This window comes from Phaseolus vulgaris, chromosome 10, assembly GCF_000499845.2.
Source record: "Phaseolus vulgaris cultivar G19833 chromosome 10, P. vulgaris v2.0, whole genome shotgun sequence".
Classification (NCBI taxonomy): domain Eukaryota; kingdom Viridiplantae; phylum Streptophyta; class Magnoliopsida; order Fabales; family Fabaceae; genus Phaseolus; species Phaseolus vulgaris.
The window spans coordinates 34383218-34404861 of NC_023750.2; the positions used below are offsets into that span (position 1 = coordinate 34383218).

At 33.7% G+C, this 21644-nt stretch overlaps 3 protein-coding genes across 6 annotated transcripts; 1 reads left to right on the top strand and 2 right to left on the bottom strand.

Annotated features, from left to right (window-relative positions):
* Positions 1-613: 613 nt before the first annotated feature.
* LOC137819733 (probable pectin methyltransferase QUA3) lies at positions 614-7139 on the bottom strand. Its single transcript, XM_068623686.1, has 8 exons — positions 6997-7139; positions 4662-5165; positions 3463-3666; positions 3163-3373; positions 2808-3075; positions 2218-2592; positions 1857-1952; positions 614-1130 (listed from the first exon to the last, which is right to left on the bottom strand). The coding sequence occupies exons 2-8, from the start codon at positions 5088-5090 to the stop codon at positions 923-925; spliced, it is 1791 nt and encodes a 596-aa protein (XP_068479787.1). The 5' UTR covers positions 5091-5165; positions 6997-7139; the 3' UTR covers positions 614-922.
* On the bottom strand, positions 6969-11393 carry LOC137819734 (COP9 signalosome complex subunit 1). The gene is made up of 6 exons (XM_068623687.1): positions 10739-11393; positions 9220-9540; positions 8904-9020; positions 8712-8797; positions 7705-7939; positions 6969-7533 (listed from the first exon to the last, which is right to left on the bottom strand). The coding sequence occupies exons 1-6, from the start codon at positions 11135-11137 to the stop codon at positions 7357-7359; spliced, it is 1335 nt and encodes a 444-aa protein (XP_068479788.1). The 5' UTR covers positions 11138-11393; the 3' UTR covers positions 6969-7356.
* A 2666-nt stretch (positions 11394-14059) lies between these two features.
* Positions 14060-21425, top strand: LOC137819022 (plant UBX domain-containing protein 8-like). Of its 4 annotated transcripts, none has more exons than XM_068622723.1 (12): positions 14060-14257; positions 14896-14957; positions 15124-15407; positions 15516-15601; positions 15692-15775; positions 15860-15982; positions 17022-17144; positions 17248-17448; positions 17523-17642; positions 18752-18892; positions 19706-19762; positions 21227-21425. In XM_068622723.1, the coding sequence occupies exons 1-12, from the start codon at positions 14180-14182 to the stop codon at positions 21332-21334; spliced, it is 1467 nt and encodes a 488-aa protein (XP_068478824.1). In that variant the 5' UTR covers positions 14060-14179; the 3' UTR covers positions 21335-21425. The 4 variants fall into 4 exon arrangements, with proteins under 4 accessions (XP_068478824.1, XP_068478823.1, XP_068478820.1 ...); XM_068622722.1 differs by having other exon boundaries at positions 14065-14257; positions 21191-21425; XM_068622719.1 differs by having other exon boundaries at positions 14065-14257; positions 15124-15601; positions 21191-21425.
* Positions 21426-21644: the final 219 nt, after the last annotated feature.

Here is a 21644-nt window from a genome sequence, read left to right on the forward strand (position 1 = left end):
ACCTTTATTCTTGAGGGCTCTTATTAACAACTTTATCTTTTCAATTAAGAGCTTTATACATATGTTTATTCAGTTAATAATTACAAATATATTAAACACATACACTTATCTATTAAAATATAAATATTTAACTAACAATCAATATATGATAAAACTTATTATTTTAATTATTCTTCAAACTTACTAATATAACTGGATCAAACACATCTTTTGAACCCACTAACCGAGCTGACCTACCCACATGCTCAAACCGAGATTCCAAGATCTCGAACAATCCTGCCCGGTACAATTATTGAAACTATAGTTATGATTTATTTTGTTTCCGTCTATTTTCCAAATGATGAAATAAAGTATTTGTTCCATAACACTACAGATATTCAAATAGTATGATGACATTTTGAATCAATTACAGTCCAATTTATTCCATTCTATTATGTTCCGATCCACTCTGATCCATTTTCTATCATCAAACATTGACTAAAAAATTTCGTAAGAAAAACATTGACTAAAAAACAGCCTCTACTGGGAATCTTAGAAGAAAATGCTGAAGTAGTTGGAAACAAAATCAGGGAAGAAGTCTTCCTAGACATGGTAACGAGAGTTAGATAGCCAATTAGATCAGTGATGGATGTTTTCAATAAATAAACAATGATAAATAGAAGTACTGAATTACAAGTGATCCTTATAGCTATAGAGAAAATATAACACTAGCTTGTGCTTTCCATATAAAACTGCACAAAATCTTCACATCTTTTCGTTTTCTTAGATCCTAAACTTACTCTCTCTTTATATAAACACTGAACAGAAAGGAAACCGCATCCCTTCGATGCACAGAGAAGATAGCCTTGAAAACCTTCATCCCTCGGAAACGGTGAGAAGGAAATTTTACCTAAATCACGCAGCTATGTTAGTGGGATGAGCATTAGACCGTCCACAAGGTCTTGGTTGCAACTAGAATGTTCTGCCTTCCGTGTGATTCAGGTTCTTTATTATATATAGTGGGCTTCCACCTCACTGCACGTGCAACACGAGCTACTCTTTCAATTACTTCAGGGGTATCCCTCACCACCACGGTTCCTTCTGGGCGTAAAATTCGATCCAATTCGACCATCAAATCAATAAGGTTACATCTGCAATGAAATCATGAAGCAGTCAGTGTGAGTTCATAACTTATGTGAACCGTTGTGTCTGCAAGGATGATACAGTATTACAAATACTCACTTTGTGTTTGTTAATCTGGAATCAACCTAATAGAAGGAAATTGGAAATCTAGGCAACTTAGAACTACATTTGAGTATCTGTTTAACCACTCCTTGTGTTTCTTATCAATAATTTCAAACAAACCAATGAACAAAGCCTGTATAATTTAGTTATGCAACCTCTACAAATGCTAACTAATGAAATAAAAATAGAACGTGTTTAAACAAACTTCTGTATAAGGATTTTTTAGAAGAGAAAATGAAAAAATGAAATGAACTTCCACAAAAAGTAAAATTAACTTATGTATAAACTAATTTCTAAACTAAAAAAAAAATATTTTTTAACTTATGAATGCCCAAGTCAGTTATGGTAGCAATTTTTTGTTTATTACGTAGTAAAATCATGACTGTAAGCACGTGCATACAAAACTAACATGAAACTAACGAGCTACAAGTCAGCTAGGGTAGCAATTTTTTGCTCCCGTTTTATCCAATTGTTCATGTTAACAAATATTTGAAAACAATGATTGAAATTTAAAATTAGTACACGTAAACTTAGTCACATCATCATGACCCCAAAAAATCCCAAGACCAGTAGGGAAAATGTAGAAGAAGCCAGGCCTGTGACTTCAAATTAGCACTTTAGAATGAAAATACCTGTTTTTGGCAGAGGCAGGATCCTTTATAAGTGATTCAATGCTTGTTGCATGGATCAGATCATAAGTGCGAGGATATGTTGAGAAAGGTTCACACCTGGGAACATTAATTGAACAACTCAAATTTCAAATATTTGTAATTTCAGCGAAACAGTAGTTGAATTAATTAGTCTATGGTGTAATGGTTTGAAAAGTCTTCATCAAATAACATAATATTTCCCACACTAAAGTAATATTTAAGTCATGTTAACACTTACGAAGTATACAAGGTAAGGTAATTACCATTGATTGAGAAAAGTGAAATGAAAAAACAAAAAAGTCCTTTTAAGATAAACACATGAAAAATGCAGCAAAAAACTCACCAATCATGATAGACTCCAATGAGGCCTCTATCAAAGATTGCATCAAGAGTTGGTGGCTTGTGAGATGGAACAACATTCATAACCCACACAGGATCAGAATTAAGTGCTGCTGCAAATCCCCCCAAAAATGCATTCATGTCCATAACATTGCGTATTGCTGGAGTCCCCAACTTTATTTTTAGAGAATTCTTATAGTGTGCAACTCTTCTTGCCCATCGCTTAGTGTCAGCCTCATATACATCAGCACCATTTTTGAGGATGGTGGACCTTACCGGAGGAGCAGTGAGCCTTTCTGGCCATTTGGATATTGTACCAACAGTATATTCACCTTTGACAGAAGACAACCTAGTGACACATTTCTTCAATTTGAAGTACCTGCAAAATAAATCATCTTAATTGTGAAATCTCAATTAAACACTATGAGAAGTCCTTAAGCAAATAACAATAGTATTCCTTCGAGTGCCATGCCCGTATGAAACTGATGTGTAGCAAGCACAAATAATGGGTTCAAACACATTATCGATGCTGACTAATGTGAAGCAAAGATAGTTGAAGGAAAAATTAACTAGCAATAGCCTATTGGAAATTACCATGCTAAATTTGGGTCATCTGAATCATCATCATCACACATGTCTAGACCAAATTCATTTTGGTTGGGGAGACACATGTCCACTGCTGGCTTTTTCCAGATTACAGTGTTACCATCTACAGCAATCAGTTCATAACACAAAGCTCTTGCCACAGCCTGAAGATCTGACCATTCTTTATCTTGCTTAGGCCACTGAACAGGGGGACCAGAAATGACTAAATATCCACCAGGGCGAAGTAATCTGTCCACTTCAATGAAATAAGTTGCATCTGCAAGGCAAGATTTCTGCATTATGGTAGTGATGTCTATTTAGAGATTGCAAGATATGCAAAGGTCAGCTGAAATAATGAACTTACTGTAGGCTGTAAAAGGGATTAAACACCGAGAACAATGGACTAAGTCAAAGCCAAATGCAGGAAATGGTAGTCTGCGAGTACCAAGCATGGCAACAAAAGCTGGTATTCCTCTTTCAAGTGCAAATTGTATCTGTGATTTGTGTGAATCTCTTGGAGCAAAAGACATGGTTAAGATGTTTTGAGCTAGTAAATATCCTCCAAAACTGGCAACCTGTAAAACATGAGAAATATAATTTCATGCTAAATAACAACAAATTCTAGTAATAAAAGATCTCAAGGAAACAGTACAATAGATCCTACCCCGCATCCCATATCAAGAGCAGTCCTCAGAACACCACCATTCATTGGTATGTATTGACCAAGTTTTTCAATATATTGCTCTGCTCCATCTGGAAACATTGTACCACCTCCGGGGAATATAAAGTGCGGACCTTCAATCTTCATCCATCCCTGGTGACCTTTCCTGTCAGCAATCTTGTTGTATGGCATGTTGCTATGCCATATCTACAGAGATCACACGAGGGCTTTCAGTAAGGTGGATCACTGATAACAAATATCAAAAACAGTTTTCTGAAACACATAATTGCCTATGTCCTGAATGCAGACTTTTTTTTATAGTAGGTTGCTCCAAAACTTGTCTTCCAGATAATTTTACCAGCATTTTCTTTATCCCAAGTATTAAAATGCAATAATTATTTTTAAAAGGTCTCTGCTCAAACACCAAAAAATTTACAAAACTAACCGGTTAAATCCAAATCAATCACATGCCTGAAAACACTAAAAAGAATCCCCTATCTTCCAAACGTGAAAATTATTCAGTTGCAAACACTAACATAATAGCTCCGTTAGTAGAACCAGTGCAAAGCACCATAAGTGAAAGGGTCCTTCTATTGAACGCCCTACAATAAATAGGAACCTTTTATTAGAAATTTCCTGCGGCTTTATTCCACATTCTACTCAAAATATAGAATTTTAATTACAACGTACTTATTACAATGCAGTTTTTTACTTTTATATTACCATTCTCGTAAGATTGTTAACTTTTGTATTATCCATTCTGTAATTTTTTTTATGCTCACGTCACGATATCTCTCAGTCAAGAGTTGAAGACTAAAGCTATGTTTGGATAAAAGTTAGAAACACACTTTTGGGAATCAATGCACATTCCCCAATTCCAAAATGAAGAAGAAAAAGATTATAGCTTCAAGAGTAAAAGTACCTTAGAACTCTAATGACTGACATCCAAACATGCACTAATAATTTCGTATGTTAGAAAAATTCATTCAAGAAACTTAGAGATAAATGCTCCACATATTTAAATATGCCAACTATATCAGCTCATACTGGTCAGTCATCTAGAGTAGTTTCTTTAATGCTATTTTAAACTATCATTGTACAACCTATTTTCCGAAAAGCTTTCAACACAGTTGGAATTAACAAATTAAACACCATTCACCACCTTTGCATCACTTTCTCATGATAAAGAGCACTGCACATACCTTGTGCAAGCTCTCCGGCCACTGCACCGACACCCTGTACCCGCGGGGCGGCGGGACGAGGCAGAGCGGCGTGTTCTCCAGCGGCGGGCAGTGTCTCTCACGGTAGTAATTCATCACCCTGCTCAGCTGGCTGTTCAGCCTGGGATCCTCACACGGCATGTGGTCGGCGGTGTCGGCGGGGCAGGCATCGATCACGCGCGGCTGCCCGGCCTCGACGGCCGCCGACACGCGGAGGCGCTGAAGCGGATCGGTGGTGGAGAGGAGCAGCGTCTGGCGGCCGGAGGCGGCGAGCGAGTCCCCCATGGAGGTGAAGACGAGGACGAAGAAGAGGAAGACGAGGCCGAAGAAGGCGGCGGTGACGACGTCCAGCACGCGCCACTGGCGAGGGCCGCCCAGTCGCTTAGAGGCTGGGAGGTTGACGTGACCCATCGGAAACCGTATTGGATGGGATCAAAACGGCATTGGGGTGTGGCGTTTTGGGGCTGGGCGCGTGGAAGAACGCAACTGCAAATGAATGAAGTGTGTTTGATGAGAGTGAAGATGGGTTTATTGGGAGATGAAGAGTGTGAGATTCAGTGTGAATGCTTTTTTCTTTTGCATGTGTTGAGACTGAGCCTCAAAGATCACTCTCAATTTCATTGCAAGTAAAATCATAAGAGAAGAGAACACATCTTCCAATTAAAATTCATTTAAATTATTGTAGAAATTACTTTAAAATCATGATTTACTATTATTTTTAAATTTAAAACATATAAGTAGAAATGAAGTGGTTTGAGATTATTGATAAATATTTTATTGGTAGGTGCATCTTGGAGAGAAATGTAAAATGTACGTTGCACAGAAAATAGAAAGAATATTAAGAATTTATAATTGAGAAAGTGGAGTAATGAAATAGAGAGACCCTTCAAGCTTAAGTAAATGCATGCTTCGGAATCTGGAACGGCACGTGGTTCAGAACTACCACAAAAATGCTGCATTATATGCCTGTCATTTTCTCAAATAAAAATTTAATGCCATCGTAAAACAATTCAGGATAAAAACCAAGCTCATAAATCGTTTAGAATTTTGTGTTTTTATTCCACCTTCATCTTATAATATATTATATATAAAATAGTTGTAGATAAAGGAATGACAAGAAAACTGTACGAATTGTAGATACCCGTCACTCACAACTAGAAAATCCGTCTTAATAATATGTGCGGTACGAGTTAGATTAATAGTTGTAAAGTTTTCTAAAATGTGTGGAATCTTTTAAAATTATTACAAATAGTCATTTTATATTTTTTATACAGGTTTTTAACTTTCAAAAGAAATCGTTTAATAAATTTAAAAAAACTCATCCATTATCTGTATGTAAAAAAAAGTACATATTCATTTAATATCTATATCAGATTTTATCGACATGTGTATAGTTTTTTTTTTCAGGTTTTTCCTCCTTAATACTCATACACTAAGGAGAACAGATGTACACTGCAAGGGTGGTATTGAGAAACGCTATTCAGAGAATAGTGATTTAGAATTGAGAAAAACATCAAACAGTTTAGACTTCTAGTTTAAATGAGAGTCAGTTATTCACTATAAATGTCAAAGTTGTTCCTTTATAGAAGTCCATGAAATTATATCTTTAAATTCTGTTTTCAATTCTGAAAAACCTTTCTAACATAATTATAATTAAACGATTCAATTCTAAATTTTAATTGCATACTCAGTCATGATTATACTAGCCACACTCAATTCCATGTTTCTACTTCGTACTCATTACATAGTACATACGAACATTAATAGTACAAAATTGTAGTTACTAAAACATTTCATTGTCAAATGCAATTTTAGTATATTAGTGAAAAATACATTTTTTAATAAAAGAATTAAGACTTCCCTTTTACAAAACAATATTACTCACATAAATATACAAAATTCCTGAGTATAAACGGTTAATTTTGCTTTCCTTTTTATAGTACAATAACTTTATTTTTTCAATATTTGATGATGAATAACACAACCTCACATTAAACTCAATTATTAGGCAAAGTAATACAGCCCTATTACGCAACAAAAATACATATATGCACTTGTTTGCATCATGCAACAAAACATGAAATGAAACACACTTAAACCAAATCAATCAGATTTCACTATCTATGTATAAAGTCCGATTATAACTGATTCCTTCGATTTCCATAAAACATTCAAGTAAAACTAAAAAAAATATTCATAATAATACTACTCTACCAAGATTAAGAATCATCAAACAGTTAAAAGTTAAGCAGATAAACCCAATAAGCCAACTCTGGCTACTCCACACACTTTGACAGGTAAGAAAAGGGTTACTTACTAGGTTCAAAACTTCAACTTTTCCTGCCAAAATAGGCTAGTTAAAGGAGTTGAGTTGACAGGTCATGAGAATGTTTATGGGCCATCAAGACTCGGTCTTACGCAACGGAGTTGCCGAAAAACAGATGCGGGTTAAAACCAGAAAATGAATATCTCGTGACAAAATAATTGAAATTATGAAAGAGTATATACAAAAAGAAACCATAATATGCCGTTAAATGTTTGCACAAACGTACGTTTCGCAACGTTGATTGAATCCACCATGAGGTAAGGCAATCTTTACCTTCACTCCAGAAACTTGCTACATGATAGTTGTTCACTCCAGAAACCATAACTTCATTCCATCACCATCGGTCCATAATCAAAGTTTCCTTAATGCTCTAAGATTGTACTCATGCTTGATAAGATTTGATCTCAGTAACATGGAACGAACATCACGATCAAATTCTCTTCCAGTTTCTAGAACCCTTTGAAAGGTGGCATTCCTTTGATCCGCATGCCGTGCATACAAAATTTTGTTGTGTGAATCAATTCGAGCCTGCAAAAGGTTTGCCCGATAAAAAACTGTTTAAATCCCGTTTAGACTGTTCTATTGTAAAGGTACAAAAAAAATTGGAACCAAGGAGCATGTATATGTCGATTCTTTTCATTATAAATTCAACATAATCCGTGTATTAGACCAATTGAGGCCAATTAAGTCAAACCGCACCTGTATCTGATTATCAGTGATCAATGCTTCTAGCTCTTTCTCAAGTCCAGCAACAGTTGTCTTGAATGCATTAGCCATCATGTTCAAATCAACAGACACAAATGGGTGTGTATACTGGATAAGGGCTTTGTGACGAATTTGATCATAAAGTGTCTCAACATGGTCATACAAATGTATATCAAGCAATAGGTTTGCTTTGAGGTTCCCGAGGTATTCCAGACATGAAGCATAGTGGCTGATAAAAGAAGCAAAGAGATCGAGATAAATACATTGTCCATAAAGCCACAGAAAAGACATGTGAAGACAAGAAAGAAAGCCATTGCAAAGAAACATTTTGAGCAAGATATATAAATATTTTAATGCAAAACAATTAAGAGTAAAATAAATATTGAAATATGTAATCATCTAAGAAGCCCTTTCTCAGTTTTCATCAATTCAACAATATTAAAAATGAGAATTTAATTAGTATATGCACACCACTCAGACACTAATCACATTGTTATGTATGATGAATTTATTGACTTATGTCATACCAGAGATGATTTGTAAATAGTTAACAGTACAAATTTTATTACATTGACAATACATGAAAATTGAATTCTTAAAATAAAATATATTAATTTGCAGAACACAACTCAAAAGGACAACAATAAAGAATTTACTTGAATTCTAACCAACCCCTTATTAAGCCAAAAAAAAAAAAAGGTTTAACATCATCAATAATCAATATAATAGATAGATAACCTTGCAGCAATCAATTACCGTCTAACTGTCTAACAAATTGATGTTATACTCTCCATGCAAACCTTCCAATCCAACATTTTAAAATTCCGATATTTTTTATTCAGACAAGCTTAGCAACACACATGAAGAACTTCATGTACCTACCATTTTTTTTGTAATTTAATATGAATTAAGGTAACAAGAAAAAGAAGTGACGTCCAGTGACTAGTTCCACCTACATGACATAATTGAACAACAATAAAAGAACGATAAGACCAACTTACCTCGAGTAAAAATCATTTATCAGTTCCCTTACTTCAGGTACTAGCTCTAAGAAATTGCGGAAGTTGGAATTGTCTATAACTTTGCTCTGCGAAATTTGAGAAATAAATAAATAAAGACAGTGTCATCAATGTCTCAGTCATTGATAAGAAGAAACATCTTGAGGTGCACAAAGTCATCAATGGAGTACTTGCCTTTAACTCTACCCTATCAAATGTAGCAAGTGCACAAAGTCCTCCATATGTTGCAACGTCTTGAGGTGCAATTACATCATTATAGTGACTTGCTAGTTCAGGTCCTGTTTCTAGAAACTGCATTAAAATAATGAAAATGAGGCTCACAAAGTTATAAGCAATTATGTTAATTGGTTATTATCACACATAAAAAATGATGAATGAGTAGTTGAATCCTCAAAATTCAAGTCAGGGATTTCATAGATCCTGCTAGATGATCTAAGTCTAGGCTGACTCCAAGCAAAAATAGAGTTAAAAAACAGCTAAGTAGCAACACCTTTCGGGCAGCAAGTTTGTACTTTTTGGCCTCTAGATTAGCCAATCCAGCAGCACATCGTAGCTTTGCAACGATTACTGCATCATGGACATCCAGTGCTTGTTCTGCCTTGCTAACATAGCTTGTAACATGAGGAAATTGACCCATCTCAATGCTGACAAGAATTGCACTCATACACATGTGAATAATATGCTTTGATGTGGTGCAATAATCCCGAGTGCGGACATAACTTTTAAAAGCTTCCCCCAATTGACCATGAGCATAATAAAAGTCTCCAAAATCATTGTATCCCATTCTAATGCTTTCTTTAATCAAGTTTGTCTGCAAAAAAGAAATTCAAGATGAACAAATTGACAGGTCAAGGAAGCAAAGGCAGTTCATGAAAAAAGGAGGTCTTATCAAAGTACCATACAAGGAAATATCATCCCAAGTGAACATAACTAAATCACAAAACCTATCTAATATCCATTTAGCTTCCTATTTTTATTCATTAATACCTTTGATTGGGAGGAGTCCATCTAGCTTCTTTACCATGTCAATTATAGGGACACAAAAAAAACTCACATGACAAACATAAGGTAAAGCTCCACTGGTAATCTACTTCAGAATCCACAATCATGTCAAACAGAAATGACACAACAATTAGTTTCAACATAATGTAAAAAAATTTAAATGTAAAAATGTACATTTTTAGTCATTCAAACAGCAATCCAAACACATTATAATTTTTAAATCTTGAATGTTGGATACATTTCAACAAAGCCCCAACGCAACCACCAAATACAAGATGTTGCAGAGTTTGCCATCCAATAACACACAACTGCACACAACAACCATCCTCCAAGAACCTTAAACAAGACTATTTGCAAAAAACAAAAGCACCCAACTCTACAATGCTCATAAATAAGCACCAGAGTACAAAAATGCGGCTTGAAAGCAAAGCAATACATACTATTCACCAGACAAAAGCTAATCAATGAATGTGTACTAAACACAATAATTGGCAGCAGAGGAGCACCACTAACAAATGTTATAATCAAACACAAAACTTCAGCCGACGGCCAACAAAAGAGCTGGAAACAAACAAGGAAATTCACCAAAAATGGATAAAAAAATTTAACTATTCAGTCTCTACTACCAGGTTTTAAAAAAAGCAGTTTAAGACCACGTTTTAGTGATCACAACATCAGGTTTGTTCGCGTAATTGCACCCAAAACATTAACAATAGCCAGGAAACTGCTACCACGATTTAAAACCTTAGTTTGCAATTGCAGCCAAGGTCGCATAATTTTTCCCCACATAATTTAAAACCATAGCATTCACAAACAATAATTATCATCAATTACACGTTCGTGTAAAACATCCTACGATCAAAACTTAAAAACACGTTTAGTGACACCTAAGTTCTAAAAATTAATAACACAGATTCAAATAAGCTGAAAAAATATGCGATTATAATTTAAGATAACTGATTAAATCAACCAAGGATACTGGGACAAAAACAAAAAACAAAACGAACCCGATACGCATTGAGTTCATTCTCGAGTTTCTCCTTCTTCTGCTCCGCTCTTCGATCCACGGCATCGCACCACGCTGTGTCCATGCCATAGTTCGCTCCCAATCTTCCATCGATCTTCTGCACGACCTCCCTGAAAAGCTGTGTGTTCTCGCCCTTCTTAATCTCGTCGTAGGCCATGCGCAGCGCCTCGAGCTGCGTCGCCGCGTTGTTCATCTTGTCGGCGATGAAGATGAGCCGCATAATCTTCGTGCGCCCCGAGTACAGCGCCGCGTACGCCTCGACATCGAGCTGGTCACCGCTCATGATCGCGCGACGGCTCCGCTGGTCTCCGTCGTCGCCGCCGCCGTTGGCGTAGATTTCGTCGATCATCGGACCCGAGGTCTCGTCGTCGCCGTCCATGTCGGTCGGAGCTAGGGCTAGGGTTTTCGGGAACAGGGGTTTGTTTCGGTGAGGTGGGGTTCACGGGGTAAGGTGGGTCGCGCAGGAGTGGTTTCTACTTCCTTTGTGTCACTGTCTGTATCCACGGAGATCGCTAAGTAACGCTTTCCGTGCTCTTCTTCTACTTCTTAGTAATGTCTACATACAGAACGGCGTCGTTTCTTTCGTTTTCCGTGACTTTGTATTCTGAATCGCCAAGTATTTTATAAATAAAAATGAACTAATTTCTCCTTTGTTCCAGCCTATAAAAGTTTATTAGCAAATTTTATTTTTTAAGTTTTTAAATTAAACAATTTTAGTCCAGTATTTATCTAATTAATTGATTAGGCTAGCGTACATAAATTATAAATTATAGTATATATATATATATAATAATCATACCTCTTTGAGTAGATCAATAATAATTTATATATATTTTTTCTATCATAATTGGGACGTTTTGTAAAAATATAACTATGACAAAACTCTGAGTTCAAAAATAGATAATATATGGTGATTTATCCTAACTACATCTTCATCTTTTATTTGTTTGGATCAAAGGGTGTGGAGGAGTGGAAAGTTGAGGGTGAAGGAAAGTGAAAGTGTGAAAAAAGTTAAGGTTGTTTGGATTGGGATATGTTAGAGTAAATGTGTAAGAAAAATTTATTGAAATTTGTGAGTGATGTGATGGTTGTAAGAATATTATAAATTATTTTGAATAGTAAAATTTGTAAGATTATAAATTTACCCTTGTATATAAAAGAAGAATAAATAGTGATGAATCATTTTTCATATTTTAGTTAATTAAAATAATTTTAAGTTTCATTTATAAATAAAAAAAAGTAAAATTGAAAGAAATCATGAATTGTAATTTTAAATTTAAGTATAATTTGATTATTTAACATTTTATTTATTTTATTTTATTTTTTACTTAAGTGAATTTTTTACATAATTTTAATATTATATATGAATTTTTAAATTATGATATGTTATATATATACAAATATATATATATATATATATATATATAATTTTAATAATGATTTTCATTATTATGAATAGCAAAATGAATATATTTTAAAAAGAAAATAGATATTTAGAATATAACATGAATATTAAGTAGTTGTCAAAATATATAATATAAAGTCATTACATTTGATCCGGAAAGAGATATGAAGACATGTTAATTTGTTTGTAATTTTGAAATTATGTAAAAATGAAGAACATAATAATGTTAATTAGAAAAAGAAAAGACATTCCCAGTAATAACATTTGAATCCTTCTTGTGGAGACCTTCAAACGGTTTTCTAGAAGACATATATTATTTTTTCATCAGCAACGTCTTCAATGCACTATTTGAAAAAATTACAGCCTAGAACCATGTCACTTATAATATGTTTTGAAGAAAACAATAAAATTGAACAATGAATAAGTTTAAAATAGCATTCTTAAGTTTGTATCAAACCTAATTGTATAAACTTTACCTTGTAGTTGGGACTATGGTAGTAAGTATCGTGCGAATCGATTACTATGTATTACATAATCGATTACTATGTATTATAAAAAGAGGATAATCGATTATCCAACCAATTTCAAAGAAACATAATCGATTATGTATACACCTAAAAAAAATCACATAATCGATTACTATGTATTACATAATCGATTAGCCTCCTTTTAACACATATGCCATAATCGATTATGCTCCAAAAACAATACCACATAATCAATTATGCAACGAAAATAATCAATTATCTGCTATGTTTTACACTATAATCGATTATTCATACCCTCTATTTTCAGTCATAATCGGTTAAATGAAAATAAAAATCATGCCAATGCTTACCTCAGATTAATGAACCACTGCGAAAGTCACCCTCTACTACTATGATGCCTAAGAAAGCTCTCCAAGCCCAATTTAGTTTGAGTTTCTTTCTTTCATTGATGAAGTTTCAATGCACAGGTCTTAGTTTTATATATAACTCAATAAGCAATTAATAGGAACCAACTACCTCAATTGCTACTGCATTCATGTTATTGAAAGGCACTGCTTGGTCAAACGATTCCTGAACCAAAGTCAGGAATCTGATGCCATGCGTAACACTGTAAGGTCACTGCAAAGGTGCATGCAGTTTTGTGGTTTGCATGAAAGGCACACATGTGAAGAAAAAGAAATGAAAAAGAGAAGGTTACATTGATAACTTCTCAAATATGAGGTGGCTTTCCTTTCCCACTCTCTCCTTTTCTCTTCATTCATAAGAAGAACCACTTACCCCTCTACTTTCTCACCATCTCCTCCCTCACTCACATGTGCCTATGGAACCAAATGGGGTGGCCTTGCAACATCCGTCGTCGACTTCAGTCCACTCCCAAAACCAAACACTACCTTAATTTATCGAACATGAATTTGAAATAGTTATTTACTTTTTATTTTTTTAAAGTATCTTACAAGCTTTAAGCTTTAATCTTTACTTAAAACTTATCAATTTAATTCTTTTAAATCTTAATCATAACTGTTATTTTATAAAAATTAATTTACTCTTATTTTCTGCGAAAATATGAATGAAGCATATCTTAACTTTTACCTTAAAAATCAAATATTTTTCTTAAAATAAACAATAAAACACTTAAATAAATTCAATTTGCATAATTGATTTTATATTTGTTAACATTAACAATTCTATTTAATGCGTTTAATTTGAAAAAAAATTATAAATCGTTAGCATAAATAAAAAGAATTCATAATATTTGTTTATTTTCTATCTAAAATAATTTACTTCTAATTATTAATTTGTCACTGTTAATTTGACTGATCTAGTTTAAAAAAACCAAATTGATAATATTGCGGTAAAAAAATGATTTTTTTTCTTAATAGTTAAAAAGGAAGAAGCTGAAGAACAGTACAGAGTCTTGCGTTGCGTCACAAAGGTGGCGCGCATTACATAAAGACTCTTTACAATACACTTCTTCACAGAACAATCACACAAAAACCTTTTGGGTTTTCTTCCAGAGATCCACCCACCCATGGCCACGCCGGAAGCCGTCGCAGCCTTCAGGCGCATCACCGGAGCACCGGAGTTCGTCGCCGTGCAGAAATTAGAGGTCCACCTCTTCACATTCCCACTCTTTACTTTTCTTTTTTCATGTTTTCTATTATTTATCGTTCTTTAAGTTTCATTTTCCGAATGTGAAGAGTGTCGCGCTGTTCCTGCTAGGATAAACGCCGATCTGACAAAAGTAAACGAAACGATTGAGAGGAAAAACTATAAACAATTTCTGGTTATTAATCTTATTTTAAGCTGCTTAATTATTGAACTTAGTTGGTTTAGTGTGTAATTTAGTCTCATGTTACTGTTAAACCTTTTTAAATTTCACCACATTACGGGTTTGGTCCGGCTGTCGTGCACATTTTTACTTTCCCTCTTTGAGAGAAAAATAATAATAAAAAATGCAATGTGCTTCTGAGTTTTGTTTCTTTAAATTCCTATTTTTTAGTTTAGTCATTTCATTTATTTTTTCTTTGTTTTTTTCTCCGAAAAAAGGTTTGGAAGAAATTTGTTCAAATTTGTCATTTGTACTTTTAATTTTTAATATGTGGAGTGTTCTTGGTTAATTTTGGACAGAGACCATGTTAAGAATCCAATGCGCTATTTATACATAATTCGTGATATGCTGTGCATTTTCAAGAATAAAATAGCAGATCTTGATATTATTTTGACCTTTTGTTTAACTGGTTGCAGGCATATGGGGGCAATCTAAATGAAGCTATTAATGCCCATTTTCTTGAAGGGGATAGACACATGTATGGCAATGTGGTTTATAGTTTTTTTTTTTTTGTTCTCTTTCATCTTAATGCCTTTCTTGGAAATGGGAATCTTTAATAATATTACTAAACATGCTCTAAAGTAGTTAATTTTTCTTTGAATATGTACTCTCCTTTTACTCAGTTTGTTTGATTCCTTGACTAGATTATCAGGTCAAGGGCAAAATCTTGCTGCTGCCCCACAACATAATAACATAGGTGCAAGTAATCAAAACCGTGGCGGTGGATCAAATGGAATTTTGCCTCTTCTCAATGCTGCTAGAAGATTTCGACCTTCACTTTTACTTGACTCAAATTATAGGAGAGAACTTAGAGATCTATATAAGGGGATTGGTGATGGTGGTGCTACTGCATATACTAATCGCCCACCGCCTGCATGGACCAATAGTCCATTTGAGCCGCATTATCAATCAGGATTGAGCTCTACAGGTGAAGATTTTTCTTCTCATGCTTTAGGAATTGGTGGGACAGATGGTTATCAGAACCAGTACCCTTTAGCTCAGTCAAATGCCTCACACGGTCCTGATATTGAAACAGAGGAAGCAATGCTTCAGGCAGCTATAGAGGCCTCGAAAATGGAGAGAAGAGGAGGTTCTTCATGGGAGCGAATTGATGTTCTCAATGTATACTCAGTGAAACTTACCAAATTGTTTTTACTTTTATTTCTACATGCTTTCAAAAGTTCCCCCGCTTTCAATAAACTATTGTTTCAGGATTCATCTGATGGTGGGCTTCCTCAAACTCTTGTTCAGCAAGAAGATGATGATTTGGCCCGTGCAATTGCGTCATCCTTAGAGGTTTTATAAAATATTCATTATATTTGTACAAGTCAATTTCTTCTCTTTTCCAATATTTCTGATTCTTAGCTGTGTTGGATTTAGACCGCAGAGCAAGAGAAAACCACACGTCAGCTTTTAGTAAAAGAGGAAAAGGAAGGGCAACTTGGAGTTCACTTTTCATTAGACAAGGAAAAGAAAACTAACAGTAGCAGAAACCAATTAGAGGTGTGTATCTTGTAAGCCCGTCTATATTTTTTACATACATATACAAGATGCATGGCTTAAAGAAGAAATGTATGCGTGCATTGGGTGAATATAAATTGAAGATTCAGGGGGCCATTGTGCTCACCAAGTTTGAAAATAATTCAAATACGCCTTATTTTCTTTCTTTTTTTGACATTGTCCTCTCTCACTGACATGTTTTACTTAAAAGCCTATAAGGTTATATAATCTGGTTCAGATCCTCCAACTTTCTCTGCTTAGTGTTGCTAATGTACATTTCTGTTTTCTAATCAGTACTGTATTAAAATGCATAGAAAATTCTTCTGCTCCATTTCAGGTTACAGATTTGTCATAGTTAGTTGGAAATGCTTTATAGTAAATTTACAGAACCACAAACTTTCGAGAATATAAATTAAACATGAAATATTTTGAGTTGGCATATATAATTTTCTCAACATGCATTTGAATGCAATAATTGAGAAGGAATTTTTTGGGAGGACTTGTGCAATTACATGGTCCATTTTCATTTTGAAAGACAACTTGTATGATTGGCAAGATATTTTGGCTAGCTTATTAAGACAATTAGTTTATTTGATGGAAAATAAGTTACTAGAGGTGTTTGGTTTGGTAGTTTTTTTTAAATGCTACTAGCTTAAAAGCATTGATCTAATAAGCTTGTAGAGTTAGGAGATTCTGCAACTGCATATATATTTTTCTTTTTCAGTTTTGGCTTTGATCATATAAATAATTAACATCTGATAACTTATAATAGTGGAAAGACCCAAGTGACCCCTAGTATGATCATCAATAAATGTAATGAACCAACCTTTTCTAGAGAAGGTTGCCAATGATGGACCTCAAACATCACTATGAATCATGGTAAATGGTTTAGAGTTTTAATTAGCTTGGTTTCAGCTTTTATCTCCTAGTTTTCAGCTTTTAATTGCTAGATTTTCAGTTATTAGTTTTATTTTTAACTAGTTATGCCAATTAGAGCCAATATATCTTTCTTTGACAAATTACATCTATTTTCTAAATCAAGTTAGGAACATCATCTGATCAAAATGTAGCTCAAGATGTTGCACCACCAGTCATCGGTCATTTGTCAAATAACAGAGCTGGTGGTCGTAGTCAACATAATGAAGATGTGTTTCTTGCTAAGAAGGTAACCATTGGAGACCCAAGATTCTTTTATGTACGCATGAGGCTTCATCCATAAACTGATGATTGTTATCTCCAATAATTTCTTGCCTTATTTCTCGATGTAGTGGGGTGGTATTTCTGCTGAAGAGATTAATGAAGCATTGTTAGTTGAAACTTCACTTTTTGGTGAAATTTCCACTCACAGTTTTCCATCATTGCCTAATATACAACATCGTCCAGAAGAAAATATGGATCCCAAGACGCAGGACATGTCCACTTCTATGTCACAATTATTAATTAACACTCGGTTGCTGAAACAACAACAGGTTTAGATTTGCCTATGATGGCTGTGTGATCAGGGTTTATGACATGATACATAATTTGTCATACTTTTGTGCAGGATGCGGACTATCTAGCATCACTACAAGCTGATAAACAAAAGGAATTGAATTCTTTCAATAAAACTGAAAGCCATTCCTCACAGGAAGAAGAATCATGCAAAAAGATGCTTGAAAAAAAGGTAATACATTTTCTTAGTTTAAGACTTTTTGACTTTGTTCTTGCTGTTAGTTTTGGTATGAATATGAAGCATAACATAAGCCTTCATCTATTGTTAGAAGAGGAGACACAAATATTTAATGAATATGCTTGCGTGATTATTCCATCAACAGAATGGATTTATTTGTATTCAAGAGTATTAGAAAGATAACGCCAAAACAATTTACAAGAGAAGAATTATCCTATGATGCATTGAACCTATGTATTTAGGCAACTTTGAAGAAAATAAGCATTAGAGAAGTTCTTGTCTCCTAAACTATTCCTATTTCCAACATGTATGGATGTTTACTATTACAAGTTAATTAAAGGTTGGTTGCATGATTAGCTCCTGATTTTATCTATCATGTAAGATTGGATGGTCAGTAACTAAAATATGGCTCATTTCTCCATTCACTAAAATATAGTGGATGTGCTTGACTTGCCCCTATGCATGTGCTTGTGTGCATGGATAGTTATTTGAAGTTTGTTTGGTTTCCTAAATTCATAAATGGTGGTTATGATTATTATATAAATACTAACCCGTTATTAGACTGACTAGAGGCAAGTACTGTGTGTTTGAAGTTTAATAACTTTTACGGGTTTTTGCTACAAAGAAAATTTTTAGTTTTCAGTTATCTAATGTTGGTAAAGTTTGTTTCTCAACTTCACATGTTTTAAAATATAACATTCCCCCAGTAAATAATGTTTTCCGGGATTTCTTTTAGCTACCATGTCCCACAAAATTGTTCTCAAAGGTTAGATGAGAATATAAAATATATATTCCATATTATTCTTATTAGATCATTTAATGTGGTCAATAATTAAAATTGTTGGTAAAGATATCATGTAACTCTTTGATTCCCAGGAAACTTGTATAAATTTTCCATGAATATTTTTGAGAAGCCAAATAGATTTTAGTCATCTATAGGAATATGATTCCCCGGATATAAAGTTACTAAGAATCATGATCTTTCGGTATACAAAAACTTTTCTTGTACATGACTCCTGTGCTTATTTTAATTGCTTTGTACAGTGCATGCCATTCCCTGTTTTCAAATGCACTACTGAATTGTGCGTGCCTCGTCATTGCAGGAATTAGTGAAAAAGCTTGACACGAAAGAACTTAGGCTTTCCAAGGAACCACTATTGTCTGATGAAGTAATTACTATTGTTGTTCGAATGCCAGATGGTGGTCGCTGTGAACGTCGCTTCCTCAAAACTGACAAACTAGAGGTAAAATTAATTTTAGAGTATGATGAAAACTAATTTCTGAATGATACGCTGCTTAAAGAAACGAGCTCAGATCACAGAAAGATATCTCTGCGGAAGTAGTGAATGCAGCTCTGAAACAGAAATAACAACAGGAAAGAAAAACCAGAATAGTAACTCAAGAATATAGGAACTAACACTACAAAACAGTATACACTTTCAAGCCAATGCCACCTCCAATACCTAAACCCTCCTAAAACTACAAGACAGTATACATTTATTATTTTCCAATTCTCTTCCCCGAATCTCCTCTTGCTAGCTGTCCATTATGTTCAGCATTTCACTTTCACTTACAACAGATTTCTCCACTTCTTCACTCCCTTCTTTCTTTAAATATCCATCATTTCCCCTTTTTCTCTGTTCTCTGGTGCACCAACCGGCATTTATTGCCCTTAGGCCCATTTTTTTTTTCTCTTGTTTGGAGTATTGAGAATTTTTTTCCTAAATTCATTTTTAATACCAGATGAGATCACATTCCTGGTAGAATTTCTGCATTTAAATTAACATATACGTTTTTTCAAAGTTTATTTCAAAATTATTGATGTTCTCTCACAATAACACAGAGGAAAATAATTTCTCATTTCAGTGTGTAAGTTACTCCCTTCAAAAAAATGAAACAAGTATTTTGTATCTTTCTCTTATTTTCTTCATGAATGCACGCTTATGAAATAGGTGTTCGGAGCACGAGATAATTATTAGGAGTAATATGACTATTTTATATTATTATGAAAGTTTGCATTGTTGGCTAACGAATTGTCATTTTGTTACTTCCGGTAGCTTCTTTTTGAGTTCATAGACGCATGTGGAGCACAGAAGCCTGGAACCTATAGATTTGTGAGTGTCCCTTTCCCTTCCCTACCCACTTGATTTTTCGATTCAACCTTTATGTTGTTGAAATGTTTTCTGACATACCACTTTTTGCGGAAAAAAAATTACAGTTAGTATTGTGTCAGATGTTTACCAATACCACACTTATTTTTAGGCTAGAGTTTGGTTCTCTGATAATCAGATTCTGGTCTTTGATTTAATGCATGAATCCAAAAACTAGTCGGAATTCTGTGAAGACTGAATTTTGATCTTTGTTTGAATTTGGTAAGCTGAATTCTGATTATATTTTCCTATTTTCTTGAAAAGCAAAACAAAGAAAAATATAAAGTTAAACATAATTAATATCAATATATTTGGGGCTTATATTTTCTATATATAATAGTTTACTAACGTATTTGATAACAAAAATTTTAAGTTTAAATAGTATTTTAAATGAAAGATTTAAAATAAATTTACTTCACATTGTGAATGCTCTAAAATTTCAGTGATGTGTACCTTTTTTAGGTATGATGGGGAGGGACTTTATTTTTGTGCGCCTTATTGGGTCTGTGGTTTTTTTGTCAACAAATTTCATAATACAATTTTTGTCTCCTAAATATTTGTGAAAATGTGCGTAAATAGTACGTCAAATCTGAAAAATAAGGTTTTATTGGAAAAAGCTAATCACTTGGGTATATTTGTGTTTTTTTTTTATCATGGGAGAATTTATTTTTTGTGCACCTTAGTGGTTTTTTTGTTCCAAAATATTTGTAGAAATGTGTGTAAAAATAGTGCATCAAAATAGGAAAATAAAGTTTTTATTATTTTATTGATGGATAAAAAACAAGGAGTGCAAGTTGCCATTTTTTAATTATTTGAAATTGACTCCTAAAGTCGAAAATGGTGGGGATAATTGTTGATTGTGTGATAATACGAACAACATTTTTGGACAACCCTTGAAACCTCTTAACTTTGTTGAAATGAAAGATTTTGTTACATTCTTAACTTAATATTTGGTTCAATAATTAATTATAATTTATTTCTTAAATATGTATATATTATTCCATATATTATGTCTGAATAAAAGTTCTTATGTTTTTGTATGACATGATCTCTGTCAATGGTATAACTAAGGGTGTTGTTTAGTTTGTGTCAATGATTTTGTTACTGATATTTCTTAAGGATATGGAGCAAGATGCTTGATAGAATATATGTTTTGAACAACTTAGGATGAATCTCAGTGACGATTGTTATATGTTTCAACTTCCAAAAGTGTATGTCTAATTAGTACTTGGGGAATGCATTTAGGTCGTATATTTGATAATATTAGTTAAAACATGTTATTGTGGCCTCGTAAGTTTTCATATCACTTAACTTTTCTGTGATCCATTACATTGATGGTTACATTCTAACAATATATGAACAACTTAGTTTTGTTTAATTATGTTGAAGCAGCATATGATCCAGTCTTCTTCCTTGAATTTTGAACAGGTGAGGTCATACCCGCGTCGTGCTTACAGTATTAACGATTGCTTGTCAACCTTCAATGAAGTAGGCCTTAACAAAAGTAATGAAGCTTTGTTTCTGGAGTTGATTTAGTTTCACCTACTTTCCTTTTAGCATTTTCATATTAGTTCTGTACCTTGTAGATTTGGACATAAAGAGAATGTAATCTTTCTGACTTGCTTCATTTGTCCATTTCTTTTGTTTACTGTCCTCATCCTTTTGAAGTAAAAACTCATTTTCAACTTCATTTTTATATAAAAAGAGTATAAAATTATTATCTCGTCTCCACTTAACAGGAATACCTCAATACCCATTTTTCAAATATTAATTAAATAATAATAAAATAAAAATAATATTATTTAGAAAAGGTTCAATGTTAGAGTCATACAAAAAATTTTAAAAT

Excerpts from the sequence above, each read along its gene's own strand:
- LOC137819022 (XM_068622719.1), top strand. The coding sequence starts at position 14,180 with ATGGCCACGCCGGAAGCCGTCGCAGCCTTCAGGCGCATCACCGGAGCA. Across the intron at positions 14,958-15,123 it reads CTTGAAGGGGATAGACACAT|ATTATCAGGTCAAGGGCAAA; the intron begins GTATGGCAATGT and ends TTCCTTGACTAG. Across the intron at positions 17,449-17,522 it reads GGTTGCTGAAACAACAACAG|GATGCGGACTATCTAGCATC; the intron begins GTTTAGATTTGC and ends ACTTTTGTGCAG.
- LOC137819733 (XM_068623686.1), bottom strand. The coding sequence starts at position 5,090 with ATGGGTCACGTCAACCTCCCAGCCTCTAAGCGACTGGGCGGCCCTCGC. Across the intron at positions 3,374-3,462 it reads CTCTTGATATGGGATGCGGG|GTTGCCAGTTTTGGAGGATA; the intron begins GTAGGATCTATT and ends CATGTTTTACAG. Across the intron at positions 2,593-2,807 it reads GATGACCCAAATTTAGCATG|GTACTTCAAATTGAAGAAAT; the intron begins GTAATTTCCAAT and ends TTTATTTTGCAG.
- LOC137819734 (XM_068623687.1), bottom strand. The coding sequence starts at position 11,137 with ATGGACGGCGACGACGAGACCTCGGGTCCGATGATCGACGAAATCTAC. Across the intron at positions 9,541-10,738 it reads ATGAACTCAATGCGTATCGG|ACAAACTTGATTAAAGAAAG; the intron begins GTTCGTTTTGTT and ends TCTTTTTTGCAG. Across the intron at positions 9,021-9,219 it reads ACAAACTTGCTGCCCGAAAG|TTTCTAGAAACAGGACCTGA; the intron begins GTGTTGCTACTT and ends ATTTTAATGCAG.